We start from the raw sequence: 12,500 nt of genomic DNA on the forward strand, positions 1-12,500 counted from the left end.
AACTGCAAACCCCCAAGGAATGGTTGTTATATATATCATAATGTTATTCATTTCGGTTATTTTTGCTAAATTGAGTTATTGTTAATCGACATACTGGCATTTATACTTACAGATAAAGCTTTTCATACACTAATTCTAGAATTTGATATTGGAGATCAGGTGGATATTGGTTTCATTGCTGAAACATGAATGATGCTCTTCCTCTTTTTGTTATAATTATTAATTTTGAAAATTACTGTTTGTATCAAATTAATTGTGTACCAAAGGCAGTGCATGATAAAGTTTCAGTTGATGGTTAATTATGTATAGTGGTGTCATTCCTCACATTTAGAGTAATATTATTATTCAAACGCTTACTTGTCAGTTGAGTTGATAATGAATGCAATACTCATGAATAATAGGGATTCAACATCAGATTATGAATGGTGGTATTTCATTGTAACCTTTTCATGTCCTTTCTCTTTATTTGAAGTACTTTTCCTTTTAAAGGACGGTAAAAAAACGAAGGGTTGAAATTTGTGATGTTTTTTCTTGTTTTTTGTAAATCAATGTTTGTTTGCACTGATTTATTATTACTTTTAACCTGTTGACTCCTCAGGGACCCAAGGATGTCCCAAATTGACAAGTAAAATTGTTTGGCATTTAGACAGAGTAAAGTCTTTTAATTCTCACTCCCAGGAGTCAATAGGTTAAATTTCCATTTAAAATCTTCTTGGTGGATGAAGTCACAGACCCAAGGTTTACATGCATTTATAACAATATTATTTTTATGTGTAACTCTGAAATGTTAAACCAACTTGACAGTAAATGTAGAATACGTAACCTGCTGTCTCTTGAGGGTATACAATGTATTTTTCCAGAATAGTGAAACAAAGCAAAAACCAGGGGGTAGGGGGGCATCCACCCACCCACCCTCTGTGGTAGAGAAGGGGTTTTTGTATGCTTGTGCATACAAGGGATAATGTATAATAACTTGTGGTGATTATCATGTGCAGTACAAATGGTACAAACATTTACTCAGCAATGTCAACACTGTGACATCGCTGTTTTGTCTCTGTCCAGAATAGAAAATAATAGTTTGTTCAATAGCAGTGTTTTGTATTGTACACAGAGCTGGAGAGAAAATTGTCAGTGCGTACAAACAGAGAGGAATTGATTAAAAAAGGAATTCTTCCCATAACAGATGAAGGTATCAATAATTTTATTACATCTTTTGGTTTCCCATCAATATTATTTTTAAGTAGTAAAGAGATTAGAATCATTTTGTTTTATCATGCACTTTGTACTATGCACTAAATACATTATTTTGGTATTTCTTATTGACACCCGAATGTAATACAAATACTATAAGATCCTTAGGTCCCAAATTATGGAATTTTCTTGCGGAAAAAAATGAGAACCTCATGCAATTTGAAGACTTTTAGAAATGGTTTTTCCATGTAGTAACCTCATGTTTTTGTAATTTGTATTGATGTATATGTGTTTTTTTACTTGTAACTATTTGCTTGGTCCAACTATCCATTTAATTGGTATGATGTAGAATACACGTCCTTCCGTTTTGTGTTAATTTGGTTGAAATAATGTTTCAGAGAAGGAAAATGAGAATGAAACATCAAATCTTCAGTCAAATGGTCCATTGCTTGGGAATAAGATATCACCTACGATGGATAAGAGTTCACCACAGATTCAACAAGGCAACTTATTTCCTAACAATGAAGACAGTCAAGAGCTCCAGGTTAAAGAATTGGATACGATGAGCATGATGGATCAACTCACTCTAGAACTGGGTAACAATGCTTCTCAAAGAAATAATAATTATTTTTGAACCACAAGTGTTAATGAAATGCATGGGCATTCATGTGCAGTCATTGTTCAATGACCTTCCCATTTTTACACCTTTAAAGTTCCTTACTTCCTTTTCTGGATCTTTTAGAGAATATGTAATGCTGATGATGATCTCTAAAAAATCCATTATTGACTTATGCAAACCAGTCCAAATATCAACCATGGAGCTCTACGAAAGGGTTATCTCCTAAGAACAGCTGGAATATTGAAATGAATATTATTATGCCCTGGTCATCTGAGGTTGTAGGCAGTAATCTGATGTTCAACGGCACAAAACCGGCTATACTACATGGCTGAGACAATGGGGCATGGCTGAAACAAAGCAATTGAAAAAAACTTAACTAATTAAAAAATAATAATATCAGCAATATTAATTAGGAGGCAGTGTGGCCCAGTGGTTAGGGCGCTTGCCTTGAGATCCGGAGATCCCGGTTCACTCGCTGAATTTGTTCCTGGTAGTCCTTGGTTCAACTTCCCAGCTGCACTTGTAAATAGCCAACTGGCTTGCCTCCTGCCAGTTGGGATTCTTAACAGTTATTGTTGTTACGTTCTGTCGTTTCGTTGTGTTTCATTAGCCCTGAAAAGCTCCTATGGGGAGCGGTCAATTAAATATGTATGTATTGTATAATAACAGAGTAGCTGACATTCATGTTTTCATTGTTGTTTGGAAACAGCTCGGAGGGTCACAGCAGAGAGTTCTTCAGAAGGAGAAACTGTCTTCAAAACTCAGGATGATAGACGTATTGATACAGCAGGGCAGCAAGCAAGGTATGACTTCTTTAGAGTTCAATCATGATGTGCATAAATTCTGTTGATTGTTTACCGGTACATGTATGTTCTTGGTTAGTGTTAACAATGTGCAGTTGTGGAACTGCTGAGACCTTATCATGTTCTAATTGTGCACTCACCAGAGAATTTAGACTTTGCTGCCAAACAACCAATAATTATTGTGTAACAACAGCAATGTTTGTTGGAGACTAGAAAGGGGTTAGTCCAGTGGCAAGTGTACTGACATTTCTAATAATTGTCAAGTTTCTGCTATCTAGGGTTGTGTTTCAAGGTTGTTCAACGCTTTTAATGCTGGTAACACATTTTTAGGTTTCACCTGGCTCACTTAATTGTTTACCAACATTTTTACTTGTATGGGGAGCAGGGCTGACACAGTGGTTGAGATCACTGATCTCCAATAAATGTAGCTCTCGTTCAATTCCCATTCATGCCGTTGAATTTGTTGGTTGGTTCTGTACTCTGCTTCAAAAGGTTATTCTCTGGGTACTCTCGCGACTGATTTTCATCTTTTCCTCAAAAACCAATGTTTGATTTTATTTTCTATGTACAGTGTCCTCATTTAGTGCCCCAGCACTTGAAAACACAACACTTAAAGATAGTTGATCATCATCAGGACCGTAATGTAAACCAAGTTGTCACTGTGTCAAGCAATTTCCTCTGACAACAGTGAACACAGAAGCTTTCAGATCTCATCTTGAAGGGTTCTTTTTTTGTCCAGTGTCAAAAAGGATCTCCTAAATTCATCATTTTTCCAATGAGCTTCTTTTTTTCTTATTCGGTGAAAGTATCCATTTTATTTCCCCTTAACTCTGCTTGACACCCTGCACCTTTCACCATTGAAAAGTTTCATGCTGTGGTGGTCCTGTTCTTGGCCTTTTGAGGGTTGTTCATTCTCTACTTTGTTTTAACGTATCAGTTTTTGGGTCCCACTTAGGACATTATCATTATAATGCAATGAGGAGATATCAGAACTTTAAATTTAGGTTTACAAATGTAAGTTATATAGTACTTTGTTGTGTTAATACGAACTTTAAAAAATGTACACGACTGGAGAATAATTGGGGGAAACCTAATTCTATACAAAGATTACTCTCCGGTGTTAAACATGCTAAAAGGTAATTAAGAATTAACAATAAAATAATGTACAATGAAAACTAATGTACATGTAATTAGAGAAAGGTACTGTGTATTTAGCAGAAGTGACATCCATTTAGGGAACAAGTGATATAAAAGATAATCCTTGAATCACAAATGCATGTATATGTCTAAAAAAGGGATTTTTTGGAGGTGTATGATATACATGTATGAAATGAATCATATATTGAACTGGGGATATGAAATCAAGTAAAGCTATGATAGTTGCACTTACATGTATGAACCAGTTCAATATATGATTCATTTCATATATAATTTCATCGTTGATATATAATTTCATCCATCACTGGAACATTAGAATCCTCAAATTGCCAGCTCCCAACATCAGTGGCTTCATAGCTGACACTTGGGTTGAGCATCACACCGGTATCGTGAGGCCATGGGTTCAAATCTTGTCCTATCCTGTCCAAATTTTTCAGTCTTCTCTATGCAATTGCTAAAATTTTGTTCATAATTGCAAGGATCATAGCTTCACTTGAGTTGTATGCATGTATGTGTTTGCAGTCTGAAAAATCCTGACAATACCACATTGATGAGGGTAAATATCCTTTATCCATTTCTCTAGTTTTAAACCTTAGTATTTTCTCTAGATTTGTTGTTGTTCAAACCCCTGGCCAGGAAAGTGGAAAAAAAGAATCGGACATATCAAGAAAATGGCAGGTAGCCGAACCCCATGACAGTAGCTATTCTGACTCAGATGAAGAAGAGGAAACACAGGGAATTGTTACTGGTATTTTTATTTTATTTTGTTTTTTTCGATTATCCCTCATATTGCCATAAGAAAGGGAATGGTGACAAACATTTGTTACGTAAGCTTACAAATATGCAAAACCCCTCTACAGAGGTTGTGGTGATTCAAATGTATCCCAAAGAACTTATCAATAATTTTCCCAGCTTCCTGTTTTTTGTTTTCTTTGTAAAATGGTAGAGAGAGAGGACAGGAAGATAGCAACTCTTGAGCATACATGCACATGTACACCTGTACCTGTAAGTCAAATTATGGTGTGCGATGTAGTGCTAGGTTTCAGCGTTCAGTTTGAAGCATCAGTGGCAATCATAGAAACAACAGCCAATAATAACTATGGACTAATAACTAATGGACTACTATTTTGATCTGCAAGCACACAACAAGTTATTAAGCAGCAAAGTCATGTAACAAAGTATAAAGGGTTACAATACTTTTTGTTAGAGCAAAGCCACCAGGTTCTATCATATTACGCTTCACTGCACACACTGAAAGGATATGGTGGAAACAAGCTGTAACAAAGTATTCATGTTTTTTCATACTCACATAATGACTACTACAGTTTTGCTGGTTGCACAGATTTTTGGGTGATCGCATGGTGTTGACCAGCCATGTTAAAACAAGGATTACACCCATATTTTACACAAGTGAAAAATATTTAAATCTACAAAAGACTTTTTTCTTCCTAAAATGCAGGGTTAGCATCAAAGCTGAAGAGGAGAGATAGTTTAGCACTAAAATTAAGAAGCCGACCAAGTCAAAGTGAACTTGAGGCCAGAAACATACTGCCAAGTGAGTCACCTTTTCATGCAAATATCATACAGTAATAAAATTGTTTGTCATAACATCAGGGTAGTCTCCTATGCAGCTGTTCTTTGTGTTGTCACACAACGCTCCTCACCACACCAAACAACGGCTGCTTCTTTTGAACTACATTTACATTCCTTTCCCTTTGTCTGGACTGCGTGGTGATTTCATGTGATAATGAGGGGCTGCACCAATCATGGCTCGCCTTTTGATTTGTAAAATGTCGAGCTGTTATTTTCGCGCATAACTTCAGAGATTTCACCCAAGGCGTGTGAAACTCCAAAGATATTGATGGACGGTGGCTCAAGGTGCTTCACTTGGTCGTCAATGTAGAGATTTTTCGAAGAAGTTCTGTATATCTTGCTGAAATTATTTGATCTGCACTCAGTGTGGATGTTCGTATTAACTGCTCGGAGAACAGCGACCTCTTTTTGGGAGTTAAATGCTACCGACATTCATTGAGGTTTCAATGCACATCAGATAAGAAGAAATGAGAAGAGGACTTCAATGCCAGAGAAAATCTAAAGGAAAAGCGACTACGGCGATTGAACGTGAGAAGAGAACAGTCATGAGCCTGAGATTGGCAAAAATCGTGTGTTATGAAAGACTGAGGTATGGCTTACTGAGGCAAAAGGAAGATATATATAGCTTGATAAATCAGGGATTTTCCAACTCTGTTGGTAGATTAATAAATACATCTTTATTTTCCAAAACTACGTTTTTGATTGAAAGCGTCGGATGCCTTAACTGGGAAATTTAAAATTTGAAACCATCAAAACAAAAGCTTCCACAATGGTGGTGTGGCCAATAAAAAGTGAAGGTGAGACATTCTGATTAGCTTATTCACTATGGCGCGTACGGTTTTAGGATATGAGAACCAAGCTCTGATTGGTCAGATAAAGGAAAGGAATGTACACTGTAGTTTGAAAGAAAGCAGCGGTTGTTTGTGTGGGGAGGCGTGTTGCGTGACCACACAAAGAACGGCTTCGTAGGAGACTATAGGGTTAGGGTGATCCTGCAACATCAACCTTTGATATCATGATATCAAAACTATAAAGGCCTTCAATTATGAATTATTATTTTTCTCTGTTTTATTGATGTATAATCATTTTTTAAAAATTATTACTAACTGATTGCCCAAATTTGAAAACCCACACCAGTGACTTGGTTGAGAATCGGGCTGCCATGTGGGAGGTTGTTAGTTCGACTCCGGCTGGACCAACACTCAGGGTCTTGAAATAACTGAGGAGAAAGTGCTGCCTAGTTTGTAATTACATCCACAGTTACATCCCCTTTCAAGTCTTCACCGATAAGGACTATAAACCACAGGCCCTGTCTCACATCCCTTGTTCATAAACTCTGGGACATCAGGTATCACTTGACTCCTAGTACGATTTCGACCAAAAGGGTGTCTGTTATCGGGTTTTATGCATACATACATGTGCAGGTGGCTAATCAGTTCTGTACAGGACTCACATAGTTGTCCGCACTCGTCACATTTGTTTATGTGCAGTAGTCAGCATTGTGGGTTCCTTTTTCCTTTCTTTCATCATCAGGAGCTTCTCTTGGGTCCTAGCTCATTTTTGGGCCTCAAAATGGGACACAGCCTCATGTATAGTCTTATGCCAACCGGATCTGTTGGAAGCCACATCCTCCCATTTATCTGTACAGATGCCACATGCCTTTAAGGAGGCTTATTAGCACTTTCTTTGACCTCCCCTTGATCTTGTTCCGAATCGAAGTTGTCCAAAGGGCAGCCATTTTGGAAGGTGAGAGTTGTTCATCCAAAGCAGATGACCAGACCAATGAAGTTGGTTGTGGATGATCATTGCTTTGATGCTGGTACAGTTTGTCTCCTCCAATATATTGAACATTTGTCTGTCGATCCTTCCAGCAGACACCCAGAATTTGGTGGAGGCAGTGCTGATGGTATTTCTCGAGGGTCTTCATGTGCCATCAATAAGTCGTCTATGACTCTGAGCCATTCAGGAGCATATTACAACAGCCTTGTACACCCAGATTTAGGTGTCAGTATGTGTACCCCTTTGGTCAAATACTCTCTCTCGCAGTTGTCCAGAGGTGTAGTTGGCAGCTTGAAGTCGAAGTTGGATCTTCGAGAGGATACTGTCTAAGTTGGAAGAACTGTGTACATTGGTTAGGACCTTCAATATTATGAGCTTGCTCAGGTGCTGGCTGAAAGAGTACCTCTGTCTTCTTCACATTTATAGAAAGGCTGAGTCTCTGGTGAACATAACCAAAGGTGCTCAGAATCGCTTGAAGGTCTTACTCCTAGGAGGCACAGACACAGTAAATGTTGTCTTCAGCATACTGCAGTTCTACCACTGATTTATTACTGGTCTTAGTCGTTGCCTTTAGCCTCTTACATGTAAGATTAAATAAACCACCATCCATTCTGTAGACAACTTTTTTCCTACCAGTTATTCTGTTCTTTACTAGATGCATGAAGGTTGCCACAAAAATGGGAAACAATGTGGGTGCAATCATGCAGGCTTGCTTTACACCCGTTTGTACATTGAAAGACTCATTGGCGGCAGAATTATTGCTAAGGATTCTTGCAGTCATGTTGTCTTGGAGAATTCTGAGGATATGAACAAATTTCTCAGGACATCCAAACTTGGTCAAGATTTTCCATAGGGCTTCATGATTATTTTACTGAATCAAACAACCCTTCTCTTGTAACTGACAGTCAGAGAAAATCACATTGATATTTCCATGATTAGCTCAGAAACCACATTGTGATTCTGGGAGAAACTTTTCCATATGGTTCCACGCACTATTCAAAAAGAATAGGGGCACAGACTTCCCAGTGTTGTGGTCTGGCCTTTCCTTCAACAATTTGGTTGGCTTGGTGTAATCTTCTGAATGGGTTACTGATCGGTGAGGCCTCGTAACAGGAAAACATACAGTAGACAATTGAAGGAGCCCAAGCACTGAAACTGGTAAACAGTTGGCATCATTACAACATCTAGATGCAGTCTTTTCAAAACAAGAGTTTTTAAATCCTGAAAACAGAACCCAGTAACAATGTCATAATGGGAAAATTGTAGGGAAAATAACATTCATCTGTCCTCTCCAAACTAAAGCTTACAGTTAACTTGGGCAGAAATTAATTTCGTTAAGAAATGGAGGAACCTTTTAATCTCAGGAGATACGAAGTGTTTGCTGAAAGCAATAACCACACTCTTTTATTTCAAACAAAAGAAAGGAATGCCACAAAGTCCAAAAGGAAGAAATTATTTTAATGTCTAGTGGCATATCATTCTTGTGAATAATTCATCTTCAGAATACCTAGGATTCTTCATTGGCTGAACAACAGAACACGACAGAGTTGATAGATGGGGAAAAAATGCTTTTTAAATATTATACATGTACATGCAATGGTCTAGAGTTATTCCCTCACAAAATAAAGGAAAAAAGAGTGGGTTTTACCCTAACATTGATGACAATTTTTAAAAAGGAGATGTTAAAATCAAGTTTAATCTTAATTTTAAAACACATTATATAAACATTTTTATGTGTTTTGGTTGATTGATTGTTATTCTGTGCAGTTTGTCCCCTTATAAGAAGAGCACTTAAAATTTTCAAACACCTGCTCCAGTGCTGATAAAGACCTATTTACTTATCCTTCCAATGAGATGAGGGCAATTATTTTTTTGACACCTGGTGGGAAGACATGGCACCAGAAAAACATGCCAGACGACATGAATTATCAGTGGACATCAGTCATATTTTCTGTCTTCAATCCATTTCATCAAAAAACAGCTTAAAAACTAATCATGTAATGTACATTGTACATTTATGTTATTTCTGCGACAAATAATCTCAATAGTTGGGCAATCACCTGAAGTCCTTCTGGATTTATGTAAGTTTGGTGAACTAAAATAATTTGTGATTACAGTATTAAGTAGGCAATGTACATGTATAGGTTATAGTCTGAGACTTATTATACGCTTGATGTTTAATTCTTGTGATGGGATTAAATCTTTACAGTAAATTTTGTCTTTCAAAATTATTGGTCTTCACTGATTGCAATCCTCTAAGTCTTCTTTGCTGACAAAAATGCTTGTGTTTGTCACAAGGTACAATCACTTAACTTTCTGATCTTGCTTGTTTTGTAGGTTAAGTGTAGTTCAGTAATTTCACTTCGAACATTTACATTGTACTGTACCTATTCAGTAATAGTTGCTTTGATAGTCATAGAATTGGTTTGAAGCTGTGTCATGCTGGTCTGTTACATGACAGAACACATACATTGTTTTATTGACACATTATTCCCCTCAGTTGGCAATGATATTTGTGTCATGGTAATCAGGAAAGCACAGACTGACCCTTGATCAAATAATAGTACATGTACTGTAGTTCTGAGCATGCGAACCTACTGCCAAGTTGACCAGTCGTCCTGATTTCTTACTCTAAATGTCTGATCATCTCCTCTGGTAGTCAAAGTCTTGTATATGGCCTTACATGTAAATACTCTGTGACAGGCCTTTTTAACTTTAGTAATATGGAAGTAGCTGTGGGCCACATTGAACAAACATGTTATTTGGACATGATTTTGATCTTTCTCTTTACAGCGAAAACAGAAGAAGAGAAATTAGAAAGAAAGAATGAAGTAGGAACAAAACTTATAAGGTGATTGTACAGGATGAATGTTTAGTCAACATCTCAACTTGAATGCTTCCTTCTGATTGCCACCAGCAATCTTTTTTTGCATACTAACAATTCCAATTATTTTGCTGACAGTTTATTATGAAGGGTTTTTTTTTGTTATCAAACCTCAAAGTGTTCTATTTTTCTGAGCATAGGTTTGGGGCAAATATTTCAATAGGTTACTTCTCGTCCATTCCAGTTTCATAGGCCACAAAAGAGTCAGTGGCAATTACCCCTTTTACTGCTGAACTGGCCCAAATTGATGAGTAAAATTGCTTGGCGTTAGAAAGGGGTGAAAGGGGAAAATTTTTGAGTGGATGAATATGTTGTTAACCCTTTCATTGCTGAACCAACCCCCATAATCATGGCCCAGTGTTTAAGGTGCTTGCCTTGAGATATGGGGATCCTGGGTTCAAGACCCAGTTGCTGGTTCATTTTCTCAGCTACACTTGTAAATAGCCACTGTTGCCTCCGGCCAGTTGGGATTCTTAAGTGATAGTTATTGTTGTTATTGCTTTGTTCTCACATTTCATTCACTGTTTCATTGGCCCTGAAAAGCCCCTATGGGGAGAGGTCAGTTAAGTATGACTGTATATACATGCATGTATGTCTTCATGACTGGTAAAATTGTCTGGCATTCGAGACAGTAAAACCTGTAAGTGTCACACCAGATGAGACCAGGGATTTATTTGATTCTTTATTGGCATTGACATGAACAGCAATATCAAACAATTTATCCATAATCTTTGCAAAATATCCTTTTCTTTTGTGATAAATTATGTCAGCAATGTGTTTGCTGCTGGCACTGATCATTCATTTGGTATTGTTATGTTTGTTCAAGTATGGGACTCAATGATATATCTTTTAACTCAATTGGTTAATACATGTACATTTTCCTGAACACCTAATATTTTTTATATGTTGAACTTGTTTTTGTCAAAGTAAACATAATAAAAAAATTACGTTTGTTGCTGCTTAAATTCATTTTTAACCCTATGATTACAAAGTGTGCTTACAACATTAGCACTTTTGTACACAAGGTCTACTGATTATTGTCTCTGATTTTTATGAAACATTCTGGCAACTGTACCTTTGATTTTGGTACTATTTGCAAGGACTTTTAATGCAATGAAAATGGTTAAAATTTGTTCATTGAGGCTTCTGTTGGAGCCAATGAGTACGTTGAATTATGTTTATGAGAGGAAAGGTACATGTATTTTAACAGGTGTTTAAAAATATCACATATGTTCTCAATTGGTTTCCCACTAAACACTACCTGCTGATAATTATTATAATTGACATTAAAACACACTTAAACCGTCACAAAATATATATTTTCTTCCCTCAATGGGACACATATAATGATAGTTTTAAGAATGAATATGTCTTTTTTTATGATGAGTATTATGATTTGTACCTGCTGAGTTATAATAGCTTACAGTATTTACATAATTATTCCTTCTCTGCATAATGTTTTGACTTTAATATTTTATGCCAGAAATAGTATTAGAGGGTTACAATGTGAGAATGAAAATAATGCTGAGTGCTGAGATGTGGTTAAACCAACCTAAAAGTACACTCACAGTAATGAGATTGAGCCAGGCTGCATCTGGAACAGTTTGAAGGATGGGGCATTGTTGCTATTATTTTTATTCCAGTCATGGAGTTGTTGTTTCTAATCTGCTAGGCTACTAAAACATACAACATGTCACAGGTCCTCCTTGAAACATTCTACTGTATAGAATGTGTTATAGAAAATACATGTTACGTTTTTTACAATGAAACAAGTGAGGAAAGTAGCATGCTTTGTGACCTTCTGTGGAATGTGCAGATGGCATTGTATTGTTTTCTTTCACAGTGCATTAAATGTTTGTAAGTCGGCTTTAGTGGCCATTTTACATTTTATATCCTGGATGTTTAATAGATGGTATTAACTGGATTGGGAAAAGAAGCTTTCGTTTGATACTAGGTGCATATCATTATTTTTAACTATGCCCTCATTAAAGTAAACATTTATTTAGTTGGGATGCCTTACCTATTTCAGTCTTTGACATTGTTTTGAGTTGTTAAATTAAAATGTCATTTTAGACCAAGACTAATGTCTTCCTTGTAGATACTTTTATTTAAACGTAAATTTGTATAATGATTCATGTATTTTGCATTTTTTTTCTGAAAGATTTTAGCTGGAAATTTTAAGGAAATAATGAAATTATTGTTGCCAGTAAGCATTTCCATAAGAATACTCCCAGTCTTTTAATTAAAATAATATAACAGGATACCTGTATTGATACATACATTGTACATGTATGCTTGTTCTTCTTTCAAGAGTTTCCTGTACAGAGTAAATCAATTTATTCACCTGTAAAACGTCCCAGAGTGTTAAAAAGACTTGACCCAACAAACCATGAGCATACCACTAACATACTGTATTAACTTGTAACTGTTATAAATTGAAATAGATTTCTTGTTTTTGCAGGCGGCTAAGTAC

General features: G+C 36.5%; 1 protein-coding gene across 2 annotated transcripts in view; it reads left to right on the top strand.

Moving 5' to 3' along the window:
* LOC137977837 (phosphatase and actin regulator 1-like) overlaps positions 1-12,500 on the top strand; it is a 22,823-nt gene that overhangs the window by 1,227 nt on the left and 9,096 nt on the right. Inside the window, exons 2-8 of one of the 2 annotated variants that reach the window (XM_068825177.1) lie at positions 1,112-1,189; positions 1,590-1,787; positions 2,520-2,613; positions 4,368-4,519; positions 5,231-5,326; positions 9,937-9,994; positions 12,489-12,500. The exon at positions 12,489-12,500 is cut by the window's right edge and continues 44 nt beyond it. In XM_068825177.1, coding sequence (XP_068681278.1) covers positions 1,112-1,189; positions 1,590-1,787; positions 2,520-2,613; positions 4,368-4,519; positions 5,231-5,326; positions 9,937-9,994; positions 12,489-12,500 — 688 coding nt within the window. The remainder of the gene's footprint in view (positions 1-1,111; positions 1,190-1,589; positions 1,788-2,519; positions 2,614-4,367; positions 4,520-5,230; positions 5,327-9,936; positions 9,995-12,488) is intronic. The other variant, XM_068825178.1, reaches the window with a different exon arrangement.

This window comes from Montipora foliosa, chromosome 11, assembly GCF_036669935.1.
Source record: "Montipora foliosa isolate CH-2021 chromosome 11, ASM3666993v2, whole genome shotgun sequence".
In the NCBI taxonomy this organism is placed as follows: domain Eukaryota; kingdom Metazoa; phylum Cnidaria; class Anthozoa; order Scleractinia; family Acroporidae; genus Montipora; species Montipora foliosa.